This window comes from Accipiter gentilis, chromosome 24 (genome assembly GCF_929443795.1).
Source record: "Accipiter gentilis chromosome 24, bAccGen1.1, whole genome shotgun sequence".
Taxonomy (NCBI): Eukaryota; Metazoa; Chordata; class Aves; order Accipitriformes; family Accipitridae; genus Astur; species Astur gentilis.
The window spans coordinates 6,616,859-6,640,405 of record NC_064903.1 but is presented as its reverse complement, the minus strand read 5'-3'; the positions used below and the strand labels follow the sequence as shown (position 1 = coordinate 6,640,405).

The window sequence follows — 23,547 nt, the reverse complement described above, 5'->3', positions numbered from 1 at the left end:
AGCCGGCTCCAAGATGGACCCGCTGCTGGCCAAGGCCGAGCCCATCAGCGACGGTGGTAGCCTACACCTCTGTGACAACATATTTAAGAAGGGAGAAAAAGTTGCTGCAGCACAGAAACTGCAGCCAGAGAGAGGAGTGAGAAGATATGAGAGAAAGAACCCTGCAGACCCCCAGGTCAGTGCAGAAGGAGGGGAGGAGATGCTCCAGGCTCCGGAGCAGAGATTCCCCTGCAGCCCGTGGGGAAGCCCACGGTGAGGCAGGCTGTCCCCCTGCAGCCCAGGGAGGTCCACGGGGGAGCAGATCTCCACCTGCAGCCCGGGGAGGACCCGACGTCAGAGCAGGTAGATGCCCAAAGGAAGCTGTGACCCTGTGGGAAGCCCATGCTGGAGCAGGCTCCTGGCAGGACCTGTGGACCCGTGGGGAGGGACCCCACGTTGGAGCAGGCAAAGAGCATGAGGAGTCCTGCCCCTGAAGGATGAAGTGGCAGAGACAACGTGTGATGAACTGACCATAACCCCTCTTCCCCATCCACCTGTGCCGATCAGGGGGGTCGGTAGAGAATTTGGGAGTGAAGCTGTGCCTGGGAAGAAGGGAGGGGTGGGGGGAAGGCGTTTTAAGATTTTGTTTTATTTCTCATTACCCTACTCTGGTTTGATTGGCAATAAATTAATTTTCCCCAAGTCGAGTCTATTTTCCCTGTGATGGTAATTGCTGAATGATGTCCTTATCTTGACCCATGAGCCTTTTGTTATATTTTCCCTCCCCTGTCCAGCTGAGGAGAGGAGTGATAGAGCAGCTTTGGTGGGCACCTGGCATCCAGCCAGGGTCAACCCACCACACATTTACTGAAAAATAATTGTAGGCAGAAGGAAAATCATATTGCATTTACAGTTTAAAAGCTACATTGAAAGATGTGAGTAATACCCTTTTGACCAAATGTGTTTTACTCCACTGACTAACTATGGAAAACCTGGGGTGTGTTTGTGGCACGAAGAACCCCTTTTGCTTGCTGTCCTTCCATAAGACAAAGGCATTGCTTGAGAGTGTAGGAGAGAGCCACTTAATACTGTTACAAACACTAAACAACCCACCAGGGAATTATAGCTCAGTGGAGTGATGGTATGGTGAAGATCCTACAGGCAAACATACCACACCACATGGAAACTCTCTCTTTAACATCAGGTTCATTAAAGAAATGCCTTCACCCGTTCCTACAGAAAATATAGCTTTGACTCTTCCTTGGCCATGGTACTTGATTGATAGGAAACGTAACAATATTTTGAAAAAGACAAGAATAAAGCCCCATGAATTCGAAGCTCATTTACAAATGTGAAATCATTTCAGCTTCAAAGCAAGTGACATGCTTACTACATTGATGTAAACAACCCAAAGCAACATTTGGTAATGCTCATTACAATGACTAGATTCAAAAGCCAAAAGAAAATTAACAGTTCATCAATAACATTCAACTGCTCCACAAATATACCCTTAAGACAAGACAACACTGGCTTCATCAAACTGGAGTCCTACTCTACAGTATTTATCAGCATAACCAATGCTAAAACTCTATGGGATCTTCAGAGAAAGAAAAACAGGGAGAAAGTCTAGTAGCTGGAGTCACAGAAATTCAAAATCATTGATATTCATGCGTCCACACTTGTTCAACATGCATATCATTTGGGGATAGGAGGACATTTAATAGATACAAACATTTCTCTCTTGACTTGCCTGTAGATAAAATACTGAAGCTTTTTCTTCTTTTAGTTCTAGTGCACCATGCCATCTTGATTACATTTCTGACAATGTCAGAGAGGATCTAAAATCCATCTAATGTACAAACTGATGAGATGGGGAGGGAGGAGTGCTATGAACCATAATAAATACTATATACAGTTTAGAAGTACCCTTAACTTTTGTCCCTTGGTTTTCTTACATGCTTTTGGTAGCTTTTAGCAACATTTCTAACAATAGAGCTGAACAACCCTCACCTGATGTCCTAAGTCATCCTCACGCCCAGGCATTTCCTCCCACACATGAATCTTTTAGGAAGTGTGGTTTCATGGAATAAAAGAACCTCCAGACCACTGACGTCCCCCAGCTCCTTTTCTGGATAAAACCCAAGGCAAAGGAACATAGTTACTTTACAACATTTGGTTTCTGTTGCCCGAAGGGCTGCTTCTCTGTACTGCCAATACATCTCATGGCGAACAACTTATGATCACATGCTGACACGTGCTGCTCAATTGAAAATCAGCGTTGTGAAGCACTGTATAAAATCTACATTGCAAATCATCTGGAGTAAAAACTTAAGATAAGAAAACAACACTGGCAATATAATTAGTCATCAGAATATGTGAATCTAATTAAAATATTACTCAAAAACATCTTTTAGGGAGAGGAAGCAGCCTGCAGGAATTATTCAGTGCTCCTAGACCCGTACTGTAGAAGAGCTAATTATACACAATTCCTCTTATGCTCATATTACAAAATAAAAAGTTAGGCTGTAGAGCTAGGTATGATTAAAGAAAGCAAAATTAATATCCAAAATACTGAATTTCATTTCATAAGACCTGTATATGAAAGCAAGTTGAAACAAGCAGTATTCAAATCTGCATTATTCTGTACAAACTAAGTGTAATTTCATATACAACTTCCCATTCTTATCCTATTTTCTATTGCAGAAATAAGAAATAGTCTAATATGTTTGGGTTAGCTTTCACTTTTAGAAGACTATGAATGTTGCAGCCATGGGAAGCAGCCACTTCCTCCATTTCCTATGTCTCTTCTAGATGGGCTAACCAAAGATATTTGCTACGATCAATACTTCCCACTTGTAAGATGAGGATATGCTAATATTTGTAACTCTGAATAATACAGATTTATGCTGATCTTCATCTTACTCCTAAGCCTGAGAGGAAATGAAATACTAACAAATTTGAAAATGGAAGATAAGACTTTCTCATGTAATTTAATACACAATGAATTAAACAGGTAAAAATGAAAAAAGGCTGAAGAGGAAGAACGAGCAATCTTTTGTCATCCATGGTAGGACAACAATAAATTCTTAGAAGATCTCATACTGTCAAGAACAAATATATTTAGATTAAACCTCGCTAGACCCTAAAAGGATAATTTGTCACTAATTTTCTAATTTTGTCACTAATAATTTTCCACTTTTCTACCAATCCTGTACTCATTTGCTAGATCTCTTGGTTTTTTGTCTCACTTAAATATTACAGTTTGGAATAGCTGAAAAACATTTTGCTAGCGTGAAGAAAAAAGCTCTAGATATCTTTGCATTTAAAACCATAGTGGCTGAGGGGATAAGGAACCAAATAAGAGTAATTTGATCTTATTTATCTAGCAGCCTTAACTATAATCTTGTATGGTAAGTAGTTCACCAGTTTTCCTGTTAGCCTTATTTCACACTAATGATGTGCCACTGGCAGCTTTCAGCAGAACATCCCGAACTTTGATGAAAAACAGGTTCCAACTGTCAGGAACATTTACATTTTAAGACATATAAGTGAGAATTGCTTATATTTCAAAATAAGTATTAAACTAAAATAAATAATTTATTCTATAAAAAATATGACAGTAGGTTGTTTCTGTAAAGCAGATTTCTGATCTTCTAATACATTTTAAATTTTAACCAGAGATGGGAAATAAAACATATTATAAACTTAATAATAAAAAAACATAAATAAAATATCAGGATAGGCATGTGATTGTTTCGAATGGAACTGTTCCCAGCGATACACTAGTCCAGAGATGTCCTCATGTAGAATTCATGGTAAATGTTTAACAACAGAAAAAGTATTTTGTTCAGCGTCCCCCTAGTCTCACAAAGATTGCTGAAATGAAGAGTCAGATAATCCTCACGCTTTTGCATCGCAGCGCTCTGAAGGCAGGTGCCTTACTGCCTATCCCATCTCATCTTTCCCTCCCTGTGGCAGGCTAGATAACCGGAGCTCCCAAGAACTGCAGCAGCACTGCAAAGTATTTGTAGAAATACTTTTCCTGCATGCTCATTTCCACCTGAGAAACTCAAAAGGATTTAGCAGAAAGAAGGTGCAATAATTTATATTGCTACAGGCTCCTTAAGCATAACACAGGGGAGAAAAGCCAAGTGATTTTTTTTGAGCTCTAGTGCCAAGTTACTCATTTCTGGGATAAAAAGTAGACCTGACTGTTTATCTCAAGCTTCCCCCTCCCTCCCTCCCCTCTTTTAGCTACCCATGAAAGAAAACAAAACTGCAGGGCTAAGAATATTACACAGTCTTGTGCAAATGCACAGATCCTTTTTACTATGCGGTGGGCAAAGGTAACTTGGATTATGGAATATAAAAAATATTTCTGCTATGTTCTAAATACTGTTTGATTATCTTCAATATAAAATATTAAACACTGTTTGATATTTGTCTTTAAATTACTGTTCACTGGGCTTAAAAGAGAAACACTGTAAACGGAATGTTTTAACATTGCGTACTGATTTTAATATACCCTATGAAAACTGTAAAGATTAAAATAGCAGATATGCAGATAAAATGCCCCGTCAGTCAGAAAAAGGAATTAAGATAGTCCTTTTAAAAGGCAGGATTTTCCTCACAATACTGACAAACAACAACTAATCATTAGGTGAATTTCCACATATGAGCAATTTCATAAATGGCTTAAAAACTAGGGGCACAAACGCAAGACTTTCATGATATTACAACTGAGGTGATGTTACAGTGCTCACAGAAGCATCTCACACTTATCCAAAGCAATTCAGATGACTTACATGCTTCCTTTGAGACAGTAACATTGCCAAAGGAACCACTCTGAGGTCACCAAAAGCAACTTACACTCTTAACAACTCCAGCAGAGCAGTTACAATGTCAATGTATACTCCAATGCTCCTCAAAAGGCACCGCTACCTTACTGCAGAGATTCATGTGCTTCCTTCCACACTGAGGAGGATTCTTTGAAACAATAGCAGAAGCAACTGACATAAATACCATCTAAACACTACAAAGAGAAAAAAAAAACACAACAAAAAGCAAAAGAAGTCTTATTAAGGGAAGATTAGTGGCCCTTTTCTGTCAAATTTCAGAGAGTATCATATACGAAATATCTGACAAGCTATAGTAAACTCCACAAGTTGACAGAATTTCACTGTGGGAGTTTTGTGTTTTAAGTGATGAGGTTGCCTTAGTCTATTAGGTGACTAAAACCATCCAACAGACAGGAGTGTACAAACATGAATGCAATTCATGCCACAATAAAAAGGCAAAGTAAAGCACACTAGGAATGAAGAGAAAAATACTAAATAGCACAGATGGAATGGGATTAAGATTAATACCTACCTTTATATTTTCAAGGCTACTTACACATATTTGACCTAACTGCTCTACTTGCAAATTAGTAACTCAGTTTCTTAATTGTACCATTGTAAATAGAGTGACAGGACAGGAGCTAATAGAAATACTTCAGATACAGCCATCGTTATTACAAACACAATCCTGCATAGAGAGTCAGTCACATGCATACTTCTTCTCAGAGCATGTATTGTTATTATAATATAGCTGCTGGTAATAATATCCTGGAGAAATGAGAAAGCCAGAGATCAGCTTTAATGCTTGGCTTGTTTACAAAATAACAGTAAATAACAGCAACATTAATCCCAATGCTCTCACTTTCTCGCATTAAGCACAAGACTTTTATGAAGAGCCAAATTCAAGTCTAATTTAAACAGGTGTGAATTCACAGTAGGTCTATTGACACACACCATAAATTAAAGAACCTTGTCCTTAGCTAAATCCTCCCCATGTTTGAATAACTACAGCATTCACAAAGCTGTGTTTTTCATACAGCATCAGCAATTCCAGTATTTTCTTTACTAATTAAGCATCTTTATGCCTTTAACAGATACTGTTAAGATACTCAATCTGAAGTGCAAAGAGCTGAGGTGACTTGCCCAAAAGTCACCCATCTGCCCAGCAATCAAAGTGAAAAAACCCAGAGATTTAGGGAGAGTCAAAAGCTCTGGTAAATGGACCACTGCTCACAGGGTATAAAACAAATACTTTGGTGAATTACACAAGATTAATCTTACACGTTTCTATGTCATTAAACTCAGCTTTGATCCGTAACCTACTAATCTACTACATCCACTTATTAATATATGGCTAATACTATTATTCTATCTTTGCACTCTGATGTTTAAATTCATTGATATTATTAAAATTATTGCTCCAAATAACATAAGTGTATAGGATCAGATTCTAAGAAAGAATTTTCCCAATAATTTCTGTGAGAAAAAGAAAACAACTACATTATTTTTTTCATAGCTGCCCCTCCCCCCTCCCCGCCTTGTTTTTAAAAAGACAAATATGTTATTTTTTTTAAAAAAAATAATCCCCTGGCCAGATCTCAAGCAATCTAAAGCTATATTCCATGACCAGTCTAGTGGTATTTCAGTCTGTACTAACACCCTAATTTCTTGCCTACAGGTCTCAAAGAAGCTGTTGTGAACTATAGCCAATGCCTCATTGTCATAAAATAATGCAGCCAAAGGAACTGAACATGAATCTGGCTCCAAGACTGAGTGTGCATTTCACAATACACTCATCCAGTACTGGGAATCCAGTACTCTGCTATTGGTTCTCACTACTTAGTAGAGAAAGAATAACTAATTGCATAAAAAGATCTAAGTATGTGTCAGGAGTAAGCCAAACAAGTCAGCCTTTAAAGTACTTCAAAACAATCTGACAACCTAAAACAGGTTAAAAATTGTGTTATTGTAGAAATGGCTCAACCTCCATACTAGCTCTCAGCCGAGATGTAGTAGCTAAAAGCGTAAGAGTTGATGGTTGTGCAAACAACTCATACGTGGATCAAAAATGGATTATGGCAAGGCATGGATGCACTTGAGGTAAAACTCATCGCTTCACAGCTGCACAGACATCCTCTAAAGCAAAACATATGAACTGCATGAACAGTTCAATGAGGAAGAGTATATGGATACAAAATGGACTGTAGTCTCCTTTTTAGCACACTAGCTAGTGTGGGATGCAGATCCATATCACGTGAGGTAGTTTTAGATGTCTGTCTGAAGACCGCCCTTTTTGTAGATCAGGGTTGTATCCTCTCCTGGACCATAGCTTTACTCCGGAAAAAGAAAAGAAATAATTAAATTTGCCAGCTCAGTAATCTGGCAGACTAAACCACTGAACTCAGTGTTCTGATATGCTGCAATGACAGATACCATTGGTTCAGTGAATTGCAGGTAAATGTAGGCTTCTTCAATCGCATAAAGTAACTATTTTTGATATTGTTATTCTGTAGTGTTTCTGTCTGAAATTTACATTCACATATTGTAGAGTAACACTGTTCATGTTTAAATAGAGCTATTTATACTATACCAGAGATAAGCAATGATCCCCAAGGAATTGGTCATTCATTACTTGCAGCTAATATATATTTTGCTTAGCCTCAGGCAAAGCTGAAGGCAGTTTGTGCACTAATAGGCTATTATTAGTTGCCATTAACATTGACAACACTAATTTAAACGGGAATGTTGGTGTTTCACACAATCTGTTCAATGCTGCCAAAACAACCAGAGTATGTTTAAACAGTGATTATGACAGAGTTGGTGTGTCTGTGAAGGAAAATAATCCTCAAATAAATTCTTAAATTGGGCCACTCAGAATACATAATGAAGTATATATCCTGTGTCAGGCAACCTCCTGCTAGAGCTTTGAATGAATACAAGAAATTCAAAGAACAGCTAAACAGAATAAAATTTGTAAAAGTGTATTTGCTTCAGATCCATGGAAAGCAAAAAAATAGCCTGAAAGCAGGTCTACCAGAGTCCAAACACTTGGTTGTCCTAATGTCATCACACAAAAAGCTATTCTGCATTTGTGGCAGAATTGTTCTCATAGATGAAAAGAAACGCCCCCCCCCCCCCCCCCCCCCCCAAAAAAAAACCCAACAACAAAACCCAACTGACCTTTTCAAAACACAGACAATAACAGCAATTAGTTTTCTCAAACAATGCAACAACTGTATCTTCCTCATTAATTTTACTCCAGTTACAAATAGCTGTGTTCACATGCCATTTGGTCAACCCTTCGAAAGCCAGAATTTCTAAATATCGGTTTTTACAGCAATTAGACAGTATAATGGAAAGTAGCATTTCATGAACTTCCAGCAACTGATCTTATGCACTCACCCATTTTCATACCACAGAAGTTACTGGCTGGCACAAAGAAAGTACTTCCATGGTGGGATCTGACAAGGATAAATGCAACACTTGTGGCTCTCTGATAAAGCCCCTGGACTGCATAGAAACGAAAAGATGTGCCATCTGTTACTTCATTTAAGTAGAGATTTAGGACCTTCTGTATTCAAAGAGTGCTTTGTCACTGAGTGCCAACCCCGATGGAAAACACCCTGCTCTCTGGATCAGGAATCTTGACTATGAGCTTACCTGTGAAGTACTAGATAATATAAATGAATACAGCTTGAACCATCACTGTCTTTAAAATTATCCACATTAACTTTCAAGACTGTAATTATTATAATGACTCAACGCCACAGGAAGCACTGCTACATGCTCTGTTGACCCTGCCTGGAGACACCTAAAGAGTTCAAACGGGCTTGTGCTCTCAGTTTCTCTCTCCCCGCTTACTCTTGCCCTCGCTTTCCTCTCCCAACGATTTAGTTAAAATTTGTATTCATGTACCTAAAACACGAATCCCTGATTAAAAATTTGTTATCAAGCTTACAAAGAACCAAAGCCACATGCAAAAGGACTACTCTGTTCTATTCTAGACCATGCAGGAAATGAGTTTAAATTTATTAAAATCATTCTCTGAGACAAACATTTAGAAGAAGCCACTCCATTCTTCATTGCTGAAACACAATGATGATGTGTCCCTATCTGAATGCCACTTAACCCATGGTTCCTGCAATGTAGGATGATGAAGGTAAAAAAAGCATTTCCTTAATTACCTACAATCATTTTCACCTATAGCATGATGACTTATTTAGTGCAACTTGTACAGCTAGCAAAACATCATGAATACCCAGCTGCACCACTGCGTTCCAGACTGAAATAACTAACTTGGTTAGACACTTAAACTGCTTTCAATACATCGGCTTCCTAGCACCTTAAAACATACGTGATCATGTGTATTTCTTAGTCTGAATGGTACAAATATGCACATTCCTTTCTCATGTAGCATTCCCTGTAAAAGATTTTCATAGTTAAGAGTCAACCACTTCTGAGCAGACCAGATTAAATTCCTTCAGCCACCATGTAAAACCAAATGTCTTAGGAAATCATGCAAAAAAACCCCAAACCCCAAACCAAAAAACCCTACTGAAGAACACTTTACAGAGGATGGATCCCACACAATGTGGCAGAAGCAGGAAGCTAGAAGGCAGGCATCCATTGATCATCATGCAAACGGGGGTGGCATCTGAAAATTAACTGATTCCATCAACATGATACAATGTGATAGTGCAGAACGCTTAATTCTCAAAGGCATATTTAATTAAAAATGAGCTGTGCATCAAAACCTTTTTTTTTTTTTTTTTTTTAAACTCATGCAGATAATCTGATGTCTTTGAACCTATACTGGACAATATCATTGGTATTGACAAACACACAGATGAAATTATAATTAAATTACCAGCTTTGTATTTGACAAATTCAAAACACATAACTGTAGAAATGACATTCATGACTAAACTCTTCATCTTATGACTATACATCTACTAAAATGTATCACTGTCAACATTGAAATGTCAATTTGCTACTTTCCCTGTTTCCCTATCTCTTACCCAGTTAAAAATACATATTTAACTACATTTAGACTTGCCATAACTTGTAGCTATTAAACACAGAAATTAAAATATGAGCTAAGCTTGTTATCTTAAGCATGATAAATTTGTTTACTTATAATACTCTTTAAGGAAACATTTAGAGCAGATTTTCATTGATTTTAATGCAGAGATAAAAAATTATTAATTCCCCCCCATGTTACTTAATTAAATACACATTTTCCCCTTCTGTGACACACCAAACCATAAGAAAAGCAAATTGGTAAAAAGATCCTGAAAGAGAACAAATATTTTAAAAACCCCAACCAACCAAACAGAAAAACACCAAACCCACAAACTACCCCCCCCAAACCTAACCCAGAAATCCACCCTCCATATGCAGAGAAATTCAAAACTGAGATGTGGCAAAGACCTGCGCAACCTGTCCTACTGATAAAGGCATGTCTTCAGGTATAGCCTGAAATTACAGGTAAATAGAGTCTTTAGGATTGCAGGTTGTCTTTCTGAAGTCACCTGGCTGTAGAGTCTTAAAGCTACGCCCAGAAGCCAGCACGTAGAGGATCAATTCTACACAAAATGTGATATAAATGTACATCTATAGATTTGTTTTAGAACCTAATTCATTGGCCACTAAACTCAAATGATAAATGTCCTATGGCATAAAAATGAAGAATGTGGGAAAGTAATTGGTCTCTCGAAGAAGAATGTTTTAACAAAAACATTGTTTCATTTTTTGTCTTATTTTCCATCTACACTATAAATACAATACACATACCAAAGAACCCTTTCACCTTTCATATAATAAAAAGACCTAAGAAGGAAGAGGAAAAAAGAAAGAAAACAAACAATCAAAAAAAAGGAAAATAAAAGAGAAGTGGAAGAAGAAAGTTTCAAATAAATTACTACTTCTATTCAGTACATGAGATGCATTTCTTTATTACCATTCTCCCCATCAGACTTCCTTTCATGGTCAGTGTCAGTGAGCGACAACGCTGAGTTTGCCCGGCTTGACAAACAGGAGCTGTGTTCCGATTTCATCCCCCTCATCCACATCCTCAGGGCATGATCCGGGGACGCACCACCTTCCGTCTCAGTGTCCACATCTGAGCCCACCTCTAGCGGGTAACTGTGCTCAGCTACACCGTGTAAATCGGTTTGATAGCCAGAGCACAGAATATGGGGAGTCTCACAGAATTCCATGTCTGGAAAAAACAAAAGTTCAGAAAAAAATTTAGAAGTGAAAAGCAATATACCTTTGGTCTTCTTTTGGAGAATCTGTTTTTGAGAATTAACATTGTTAACAGTATTAGAAGACTTTTTTTGGTCAGTGACTCACTCTGCTATCTAATCTGCTATAAGTATAATAGAACTAAGAGAGTGCAACTCTGTAAAATATAATACTGCACTGTCGTTGTGCCTTCTTGTCTGACAGAAGTATATATTATAGCTCAAATATGTGTACACACCCACACACTGATAGTAGTACATCAATTTACAACTGAAGTGAGTACTTACAAATACAGACACTTTCTTGCTTTTTGCCAGAAAGGCAAAAGCTCTAAAATTAATCTCAGTATGTTTGTATTGTGGGAAAAGCGTAGCAAATTTGCAAATAGGGAATTTACAAAGTAACACTTGAAATATTTGGTTAATCACAGAAGACAAAGAAAGGGTACTTACCATTGGCTTGCTCTTTGAGAGTGCTGTCCTTGCATATTCACACCAGTGGGTTTTGGTTCTCCAGTGCTGGTGACCTACAGGAACTTCCTAGAAGAGCGGTGACTACTAGGACTGTACAAGTGCCATCTCATGACACCAACCGTTCAGAGATTTTAAAGAGTTGTACAGTGCTCAATACTTCAGTTATTCTTACTAAACGCCGCAGCTGTAGGGCAGTAGAAATCCGAGGACAAACAGAAGGTGGACAGGACCCATAATGTGAATATGCAGAGGAAACATTCTCGAAGAACTACAGGTAAGTAACACACATCAGCAAATTACAACTTCCCTTTGAGGTAGCCTCTGCATATTCTCACTTGTGAGAATCCAATTACAAACACAACTCCCAGGGAGTAAGACAAGGAGTTCTAATTAAATAAGGATTACAGAACTGCACACCCTAACTGAACAACAGGCCTGGGATGCCATCTTGAGAGACTAAGTACAATATCAAACATGCATACAGTATTCTTTCAATTTCTAGAAAAGAAACATTAGAGACAAGAGTCATTGATTGAGACTGAGGACAAACACTCTATTCTACTGTCATCCTAACTAAAGCTTTAATTTGCCAAACTAATCCACTTACCAGGCAGTGAGAGGAATGGTTCTTATTTTAAGCACACTCTCCGAAATAACAAAAAGCCCAGGTATTTTCTTGAAGGAATTGACCAAAATCTACAAACCAAATGCTAAGCTAGAATATGCTGAGGTGGCTCAATTTTTAAGTCATCTATCTCCGAATATCTTTCCTTTGCCATCAAAACGTTCCTGAAGGTCTTAGCTGTAGTGACAGCCCACAGGGGCTGGCTTTCAGCTCAGGGAACGGCAACCTCTTTTCTAGAGGGCAGGGGAAGAAGGTGGGCAGCAAACAGAAAGAAGCGGCCATGTCCTCACACTTGCCTCGGCAAGAGTCCTGGAAGACGTCCCTGGTGTTGTCGCTGCATCGGCTGGCCCACCCCAGCAGCGCTGGGTATCACGGCTCCTGCTCCTTTCAGAGCAGCAAGACAGATGCGAGGGCCCTCCGGAGTGTTCCATCACCGCTCTGATCTCTTCCCCTTGTTCGAAGGAGGAGGACTCGGTCTCAGCCTGACACTTGAGAAGCTGCAACGTATGCCACCGTCACTAGCTCTGTTTTCCAAGTCTCTCAAATGCCTTGAGGCTGATTATGAGGTTTGATGGAGACGGCTAGGAGAAAATAGCCAATATGCTGGGAAGGAGCTGCGTAGTTTCTGCAGTAAAGGGAATACTTGGCATTCGAACTTCATCTAACATTACAATGCAGTGTTCTTCATGCTCTCTGGGGCCTGTTTAAAACTGGCACTTGGCTGATTGGCAGAAGGAAGGAAGAAAAGTAGTTCAAGGCAGTACTCGTGGACACAAATGGAACCTGAGGCTGGATGCTACTGGTTCTCAGTCGTACACAGATGCTTGCAAGAGAGACTTCAAAACCTGTAAGACCCTCTGGAAAAAACTCTCCCTCCCCTATGGCTAAGATGGTAAACACAAAACATTCAGTCTTCAGAGAAGTCCTGTCTTTCAGAGACTTTCAAAGCTCATGGGGCATGGGAGACACAGAGGCAATCTCACAGAAAGTTACTGGATATAACCAAGTACAGTGTTGCTCATACAATGCCCTATTTTTAAGTGTCATTTTAATTATGTATTATATACACAACAAACAAGCTGCACTTGGTTTCATCAGACAGCATGGACCAAACCTTTGTAGAAGACAAAGAGTACAGATACTGATATTGGACGCTGAACCACCACAGCTGCATTATGCTCCTTTTACTTTCTTTTTGACAGCACTAAATGAATAAAATCGCCTTTATACCAAATATCATTCCAAACGGAACCAATTCTTATTTTTTCTTTACAAAATTCAAAAAGGATTTGAATTAAAAAGCCAGCAACAGTCCCAGATTACTAACCTACAGCCTAGTATCAGTGAGATATAGACTGAATCATATCAGCAGGCTGATTCTACTCCACCCTGAAAGGGCTACATTGTCCATTTAAATTGAGGTTGTGGATGCCACTATTTCACCAAACGGTTTTCAGTAACAAAGAGGTGAGTCAATGCTTTCTTGTGAAATAGCTGATTTAAAAGTTCTGCTTAATTGAGCTGAGCTACTATAAAAAAGTGACAGGAGCTTCACTCCACGTACTGCACCTGTGCTCTGAACGAAAGGTGAAAACCAAATCTTGCTGGCAAGTAGCTCACAACTAGCAATAAGCTAGGTTGTCACATGCAGGGTACAGTTCAGATTGTCCACCCCATCAAAAATTTATGATGGTTAACAAACACTTTAGCAGAAGACATAAAAAAGAGGAATAAATGTATACTGCCATTTAAAGAAGTCTATTATCAAAGAAAATGAAGATTTAGCTGCTAAAAATGTATAAAATTCAAGGAAAGTAAATTAGGCTCATACATTTGGACGGTTGTGTTGAAAGACACTAGTAGGTCTTTAGTGCTTCTCATACGTGCTAATGAGGAAGTACTTCCAGAGGGGGATAGTTTATTGATATACACCAAGAACAAGAAAAAACACACTTAATTCTTTCCTCATGAAATAAGAGAGCCAACAGGATTATCAGCCTTAATATTGGTCTCAATTTTGACTGACGCCCACACTGCAGAAATAACCTCCAATGAAACTGCCCCATAACTTTTTTTTTTTTTTTTAATTCTCTCAAAAAGCAGTGTTATGCTTATTTTTTTAACTTAGATTTCTGTAAAGTACTACAGCGACACAGGGTTCTTGGAGTATGCCTCTGTCAACTAAATTACACCTTGTGATCTCAAGAAGCATCTTCTGAACCTCGTTCCCCTTCAAAGCAGATTTCTACTTATTTTCACCAGCTGAGAAGCTTGCCCATAATTACAAATCTTCTCTTAACTTCAGGAACCATGTCAGCTGATGCCAGGTCCTCAGGGAGCAAGGATGCAGGCCCTTCTCTACACGGATGTCCACTCCAGGCAGATGTCTGCCCCTAGCAGCCTGCAGCCCATGCTCTCCCTGTTTGCAATTGCATATGCCAAGGGGAAAATTCATCCCAGTAAATCTCACAGATGTTAATTAGATTACACATGTTTAAGAAACACAGAATTTACCCTTCAGTCTATATGTTAATTCAAAATGTAGCAGCTAACATATTCAAATATTTTAGCTATTTTTTTTTTTTTGGTAGAGCAAAAGAAAGTGACTTTTTGATACTATAACTCATATTCAACTGAAGTCTAACACAATATATTGCCTTAATAGCCTATTTCTTAAGTACACAAGCCTTTGTAGTATTTTAACTCCCACGGGATTCATTTTCTGAAAAGCACTTAGAATGCCAAAAGTAGCTGCTTTTAGTCTGCATATCTAACAGTGTAACCTAAAATACTGCATATTCCCACAAGGAGATAAAGTTCAAGTGGATTTATGATAGGATTAGTCTTACCAAAAAGACACAGTCACAAGAGAAATGAGGGAACATTAATATGAAATTCAAGTTTTTGCATGAACTGTGGACAGAGAAAAAAAGGTTGCAGTTATGAATGTATATAGAAGATCACGATAGGGTTTTCACTTTTGGAGCCTTGTGGAGCCTATTGTAACACAGCTGTTAAAAAATACAAGTATTTTATCCCTCATTGATATTAAATTCTTTTTACAAAAAGTAATGGATAAAGAAAAGTAAAATATTTAATCATCAAGAAAAAGAAAGAAGGCTGGGTGCATTAACAAAATAAATCATTTCAACTAACAGATCCCTTTCTTTCTACTTTTAAGCAACTTAACTTTCCTGAAAAAAAAACCCCACTTCAGAGATGAGCCATTAAAGAGAAGTTTGACCCACTGGTCAATGGTGCCTTTGCTATTTAAGATGCTCATGACGATATGAGAATGAGGCAGCTGAACAGGCAGACAGCTCTAACACTGCTCCAACTTTGCTCACCAACAGAGATCTACTGGAAACCCCAGATACACTCACTAAGTATTTATTTGCTACAGCATCAATTTAGCCACCAGTACAGTTAACAACTTACAGTTCGGAATTTTCAAGCGTACATGAAGCATTTATCCCAGTGCATCTTCAGGACTATTTCATTGTCCTTTGCACAGTCAGGAATAATTGTGTGCCAGCTACTCTTTCTGCAACTCTTTTGTTTTTCTGGCACAGGGGGGAAAAAAAAAATTACCCAAGTGAAAGACCATTGAGGTCCTGCTCTTCCACTTAGTATTTCTGCAAACTTAGTGGACTTGTAGGATTTGTGAAATTTCCACGCTGTTGCCATTTGCCAAGAACTTTGTTAATTTCAAACAACTAACTGGGAGAGTAAATAAATATTCATTTCAATAAATAAATATTTAAAACAAAGAGTCGACTGTCGAAACAAGATAGATAAAAGAGAATCACAAAACTATTGTATAAACAGAGATGAGCATAAAAACCTTCCTTTCAAATTTTCATACTCCTTTATGGAAAAATATTAGTTTCTATTAATAACAGAATGACAAGTAATACTTATTTAAATTACTTTATCAACCTATCTGTTCACCTGGAGAAAGAGCTTACAGAAAAATGTAAATTATTTATAAACTGGAATAGTTTAACAAGTTGCCATTACGTGCCTTTTATGAACCTATCGTATAATTAAGCAGTTCTGACTTACATATTTTACAAGTCTCTTTCAATATCTTAGATTCACAAATTTATTTTATCCTTGATTCTTGGTATAAGGTGGTTCTTACTCTGAGGATGCTCCCCGCCCAAACACACACAAAATCAATTCTGCAGATGAAAACGTACAAATTGCTCTATCTCTGCAGATGTAAGACTATAAAGGAGCCCAAGTAGCTCAAAGGCAAGGAGAAAATATCAATGCCTTGGAAGTCTAAATCCATGGTACTTATTTCGGGCCGGTTGCCTTCCTCTTTCACACTGGAAGTTATTTGAGAATACTGGGAATGTCAGAGTCTAAGGAGCAGATCTGATGGAAAGATCCTGAACAATAATGGAAGGAATTCCAGAAAGGCAAAGAATATATGTTAATCTCAATAATGTCATGCTTACTTTAGTTAACAAGATGGTGCCTGAGGAAGCGGTAATGGAAATGCAGGGGAAAAAACATTCCAAACATGCAGTTTTGAGGTGGGTGTAGGGTTCGGGATTTTCCAATGTTACACTGCAAATCTGGGTATGTTGTTTCACATTCTGAACTTAGGCCAACGGTTTAACCAGCAAGTGTATCGCATGAGTTTCAAAATGAGAAGAAAGGCAAACAAGCTACTCATGGCATAAGAGACTCGGAGAGAGAAGGGGAGGGAGGGGAGGAAGGAGGAAGAAATGTAAATAAAATGGGGAAAGTAAAGTTCACATTCATTTTTGGAAGCAATACATATGCACCCTCCTAAATGAGAAATTTTGAGGGCTGTTGAGCACTCTGCTAAATTCAGTGTGCTCAACGGCCCTTAAAATTTCTCATTTCTCACCTGAGGACCATGGTTTACTGTCTGTACACTGGACTTGAGAATTAAATGGGCAGAGATCTTAAGCTACTTTATGAAGTCGTTCATATAACGTAATCTCCTAGATAACTTTGTGAATGTCTTTGTGTGTCCACATTTCATTTAGTCAAAGATCTTACTTGCTTCCATGTTAAGAACATGCCACATCTTTTCTAGGACAATATAATTCAAAGACATTAAACTTCAGTAACCACTCATACGCAAATCATTGAGGAAGAAGCCAAAAATCAATTAATTTGCAAAAGCACATTACACTGACTATTAATTTGCTTTAGAAATCTCATGTTTATCACCAATTACACTATTACCACAGCCCAAAACAGACTGAGTTGCATTTAATGAAAAAAAAAAAATTGGATATACCTATTACACAAAATAATATGCACATAAAAGATACCATTTAAGTTTTTATACTTATATCTCAAATGCATCGTATTGTACATGTTTTCTTTTACTGTATTTCAACTTTTCTTTGCATTCCCTTATCTATGTAGTTTATTTACTTACAGTAATCTCCAGTTACTACCAGAGATGCTAGAAAGTTAAAAATAACAGTAATAACAAATAAAGGAGCAATAAAAGAGGAATCAGTGTCTGCTGTAACATAAGGAGTTTCAGGAAATTTGCACATTAGGCAGCTAAGGGATTAGGAAAGGAGACTGCACTTTCAGGAAACTCTTTGGCTTGTGAAATTTATGAGAAAAAGAAATTCTTTATTCCTCAGGTCCTTCCCCAGAGGATCCAGTGGATGAGGTTCCAACCCATGCCTCATGGCAAATATCTTTCTAGTCTCTTCTTCAGACTAATTCTTCAAACTTAAAGAAAGAGGGCAGGAGCAGATTGAACCTATTTTTAAAAATGCTCCTGGAGTTCTCGGATATTCATTTTTATTACTATCAAAATCAACATGAATAAGGAAATGTAATTCTCAAACTCTGCATGGAAATCATCCTGATCCTATGAGGACATAGACAAATCTTCTCTCGTCCCAGAAGTGGAATATTCTTTTTGTAGATCACTGGAAATTTTTAATGTTAGAAATTTTGTTTTTAAAGAGTAACTAGCAAGATGCCAGATAGAGGGCTTTTGGAGCTACAGTGTGGATGCAGTGGGACTCAGGTTTAATTTAGGAAGAAACACTGTCATTATCAGATTGACTAGGAATTTAATCCTTCAAGTTCAAATACATTTCAAGCATTGCTGGTTATAACCTTTCCTATTCCTAAAGCGTGGCTTTATGAGGTAAAGTACTTCCATTCACAAGATTCTGTTAAAGAGAAATTTCTGTTGTAAGTATTCATAAATATCTCTCCTTTAATGAATTTTAGAGTTATAAAACCATAGCAAATGCCAGGAGTTAGCATTTAACCTAAATTTCTGATAAAGGAAACCTACTTAATCTCGAATAATGACCACACTAACTCTACCCTATTAAAGAGAAGAGGGAAAAAAATAAAATCTAATTATCAGAGATGAGAAAGAACCTCAATATCATTTGTAAGGATAAATTAAATTCTTCTAATGCTACAGTTGAAATAGAGTTTGGAAAAGCTTGTCTTAGAATACATTCAATTACAATTTCATTCTCCATATGCAAAAACCTATTAGGAAATGAAGAATTTTCAGGAAAAAAGATTTTCTGTTTCTAAAAACTCTATTCTAAGAGAAAGCATTACAATTTTCTTTTGAGAATTTTAAAGGGTCCTTGTTTTTGAAATAATTTTTCAGTTGCAAGTTTTGGCATTTGTGTAATGTGTTTCAGGGAAGCAACAGATAATGGATCCTTTCTTCTTGTCATTAAATTTTCAAAATTAAAGCTAGCCACAGCCTTAGCCTGTAGATTTTCTTAAGTTTTTTATTTAAAAGAAAAAAAAAAAAAGGCGAGATAAGACTTTCACAAAGGACAGCAGAACTGTGAATCAAATCATCTACAGCAGATTAGCTAACTTTTCTCTTTGAAGGAGTTTCATATGAACAAATATTCTTCCTCAAGATTAACCACAGTGTGAGGAACAGTGGAATACTGCTAGCTTTAGTGTAGTACGTTTACAATTCTTAACAGGCAAAGTTAAGGCTGTGGTTCTAACTTGTTTCAAAGTCTGCATGGCACTTAAGAAAGATTGACAGAGCTGTATACTAACATTCTTCAAAGTGAAATTACCCCCAGATTGTTGCTATATACTTACAAACTTGACTTCAACTCAGAGATGCTTTTCTGGTAGTAATTTCTGAATGCAGTTACATTTCAAGCAGAATCACTTTCATTCAAACATCAATCTTAGAGGTTTCATAACAGGTATCACTTTCTAATAGAACTTAAGATGGAAATATAAAATTAATTTCTACCAACAGTTTTTATTCTGGTTTATGAAATATTTTTTAATATACCTTTTGTTTGTACAAATGCTGAAATTGTTGCTCTTTCAAAATTCCAGTTGAACCATTGACTTAAGATACAGGACCACCAAAGCCTTTTTAAAATAAAAGACGTGCAAAGCAGGTATATTTTTACCTTTCACTGATAGTGTTAGAAGGCAACACATTTAAAAATTCAGAAGTCTAAAATATGAATTAATTAATTAATCTTAATTTACAGTGCTATAACTCCAGAATTGAATTCCATGAAGCCAGTGTGCCAGGTAGAGAAGGTAGCACTTAGGCTTCACGTCAGTTTGACTGCCTCAAAGTAAGCGTATCTTCGTGATGATGGAAATACTTTTAGAAAGCTGCTATCAACAGAGATTTACCAGCAACGTTCTCCTTCACTGATGGAATATTCAACAGACCTGAGGCACTCAGGACACAGACACTGCTCAAAAAGAACAATCACAGAGCAACTTAGCTCCTCTCCTTCAGTTTCACCAAAAACTATGAAGCTCTAATATAATTTTAGAATTGCTTAAGAGAGTATCAAGGATACTACTACCCGTTATCCTTTGAAGAGATGTGAATGGAGGGCAGACAGCAAATGGAGGCAGGTTGGAGCAGAGGAAGGTAGTTAGCATCACCCTGTGCCAGTTTCAGTGAAGACTCAGTGAATGAGTCGTTTCAGATCTGAAACACTGTAAGTGAGAGGAAGGATTCTGCAAGAGTGCACTGATGAAGTTGCACTTGGTTCACATTCCAACAGACAAATTGTTAAAAGTACTGGAAATTAGGAAAAAGTATTTGCAATGGAGCAGGCATTCCAGAGAGGTCTAAGCATCTGGAAGCAAAATCCCTTAAAAGACGGGGTGATGCGCAAGGCAGTCACCAGCATCACCGTGTGTCTTTCTTCAAGTGTTCGGTTTACCGAAGGGATTTCAATAACAGCAGTTCAAACTTAAAGGTCAGCTCTACTGCAGTGTAAGTAATATTAAAACAATTTAATTGAAATAATTCGGTTTGCGTATCTTTATGTTTGATACATACAATCACAGTAACTATTTTTCACCTGTTTAACTAATTTCCTTCCAAGACCTTTATTAGATTTTCCCAATACTTCCATATATTATTTTTTCTACACTGTATTTCTATAAGTAGCTATATAAATCATAAAGACTATTACATTCTGTTTCAGTGTCTACAAAACAGGGTCTTTTTTGGTTTTACACCATCAAGATGCATCAAAGTAACTCAGTTGAAAGCAATGGAGTCATTCCAGGTGTGCACCCCCAGAAAATACACTGCAGGAATCTAACATCAATATTATACTGCATCATTATTATTTAAGTTAAATAAACAGTTCTTAAAACATATTTTACCCTGAAACGGACATCATGGTTACCAAGGGAAGGTGAAAATCTGAGACATTATTATGCATCAGCATAATAAATTCCTAAGTTTATAATATGGCATGTACAAAATTTTCCACCTCAAGATCTGATGCAGAGCTCCAAAAGAGCGAAGTACCACCATCGTTCCTGTGCTGCACCAAAGGGAAATAAGTATGAGAAGACTACCAAAGCACAGCAAATCAAAAGACCTCTGTATGTTTTCATGAAGTTTACACAAGTGCTGTGAGTCCCCACGATCTGTCATCAAAATTTATCCAAACTTTGGAAACACAGCCACTACACAAAGAAATAACTCCAGTATTTTTATGTGCATAGGAGCACTTGGCTACATTTTTTGCAGCTCTAGGCCTCTTTGATTTCCTTGCCCTTTCTTAATGTGAGTTCCAATTTTCTTAAAATACTAAGTGGCTTATTTAGGTATATAATACTCATTTTAGCAGCTATTCTAGTCACTGACTTTGAAAACTCCAGCCTGTGATTTAACCACATAGCATTTTTAACTTTCACAGAGACACAGCCATATAATTGATACCTGGGAAATAACAAGTCACTGACTGGTAAGCATAAAAATGTGATTGCTCACCTTTGAAAATTAGCAGGCAGGCACCTGCTCTTTCTAATGCAAATCACAGGTAATGTTGACTATCCACAACTAAAACCAAATCCCCTTCATCATCAAATAACTGGATATATTTGTATTGCTAATGTGTATAAAGGTGGTTGGGAGGCTGAATACCTAACATGAGACAGCTAGGAGTTCTTAACACCTGTTAGACAAACCCTGAAAAAGGAAATTGGAAAATGAAATAATTTGTTTGGATCTTAACAGACTGAAAAAAACACAGGAAGAATTACCCACAGTATTAGCATTCCCCATACAAATTGTTTCTAAAGTTTTCCAGTATCTGCCTTTGAGACATTTTACTTGTGGAATAGAAGATGCACATCAGTAGCTTTCTTCATCGCTAACATACCTTGTATTCTGCAGCAGTGGGCAACTGAAAGCCTGTGAGCTCACCATAATTCTTGGTTGTGCAAAGCTGCTTGATCAATGATGCTTGGGAAGAGTCAGTTATGAGCCTCCACAGCAGCTGAGAGTACTCTAACCCAAAGAAAATAAATCAAACCAAAAGGGAACTAACAGATTAGCCTACAGTGGCCCTGTAAACTCTTCCATGCCCTGAAGGAAAGCTTGCCATAGGCAGATAAGCAAAGCTCATGCTCTGTATTTCTGGAAATACTTTGTGCCTCCTTATTAAGAAATTCACACAGTTGGAGGTGAACTAATTGAGGTGGTGGAGAAAGTAACACAGAAGCACTTAAAATGTCATTAAGCCATGATCAGAAAACGGACACATAAGGGAGAAAGCACTCAAAAGAGAGACTCCAGGGAAATACCAAATTCAAGCAAAAATAAGAGCAACCATGTATTAAACCATGTGCAAAGACATTTATATATATTGCCAAAAGAATCTGTGCAGATATCAATACAAACACTAAGGCCACAGCTAACCAGGAAAAAAGGAAATATACTTTCGTTTTAGATAGCCTTCATATGCTTTAATGCACACCACGGAGACAGGTGTTTTGACAGGAAGAAGAGGACCCTATCCTGCACCTGAGCGGTTCTGAATCAAGCTGGGTATCTAACAACAAGAACACTACAGGAGCATTAAGCGTCTCAATTCTTTTGGTTTTATTCTACAAAAACACACTTCAGCTTTATTGTTAGCTGTTCTGGAAGGACTGCAGCATATACTGAGATGCACAGTTCCGACGTACACCCACTATATTAAGGAGGGGGAAAACAAAACATAAAGAGTAAAACCATGTGACTATAAACTTCACAGTCTTGACTTAACACATATAACAAATTCCCTTTGTGACAAACGCTGCAGTCTAGAGAGACTTAGTGATAGTCTACAGAATTTAGTGCCTATTTCTCCCTCAGTGTTAACTATTTTACAGGGTGGTGGGGAAGGTGTCAGAAAAAAATACAAGCTAATATCCAGTTATGTAAGACTTGTTTTCAGATTAAACTAAAAAAAAAAAAAAAAAAAAAAAAAAAAAAAAAAAAAAAGCTTAAATATCCTTTTGTACAAAGGTTTCTTCTAGCAAACAGCTTTATGTTTTAAACAGACCTTACAGCTCTTTTCCATTGGTTTTTTTCCTATTAAATTTGTTTTATGCAAACCTGCTGAATTCAGAGTCTTGACGAGAAACAGTTCCCCCACAGGGTATAAGTCACATGCGGATTTTGCCTTTTTTCACATTATCCACCATTTGGTATTGTCTCATTTCCCTACCAGCTGCTTCACCATTTCCTGAGCTGCACCATCTCGTACTGTGTCCGATATTAGACACAGCAGTGACAGAGCAAATGGGAAATAAACAGCACAGCTGATCAAGACAACTGGCAAAGGATGCAAGCAGCATATCCAGAAGTGGTTATGAGTGGAAAAAACCCCACAACATTTGTTTGTAGGAGCTTAAATCGCTTTGCTTTAACAACATAGCAAGATCCTCTCTGACTCAACTCTAATCAGACAGAGACCTTATAAACCAGTCTGATTCCTATTTCAGTAAACACATTAAGGACTGAGCACTGAATGAGTAGCAGGCATTTTTTAATGATAGAGGGAGGGAGGGAGGGAGGGAGGAAGAAGAGTTTGGACTCAGTGGGTTTGAA

The 23,547-nt window shown here is 37.7% G+C and overlaps 1 protein-coding gene across 6 annotated transcripts in view; it reads right to left on the bottom strand.

The window, feature by feature from the left end:
• The window catches only part of TENM1 (teneurin transmembrane protein 1), a 342,601-nt gene that overhangs the window by 213,084 nt on the left and 105,970 nt on the right, over positions 1-23,547 (bottom strand). For all 6 annotated transcript variants that reach the window (XM_049827935.1, XM_049827938.1, XM_049827940.1 and 3 more), the window contains one exon: positions 10,777-11,037. In XM_049827935.1, the coding sequence (XP_049683892.1) occupies positions 10,777-11,037 (261 nt within the window). The remainder of the gene's footprint in view (positions 1-10,776; positions 11,038-23,547) is intronic.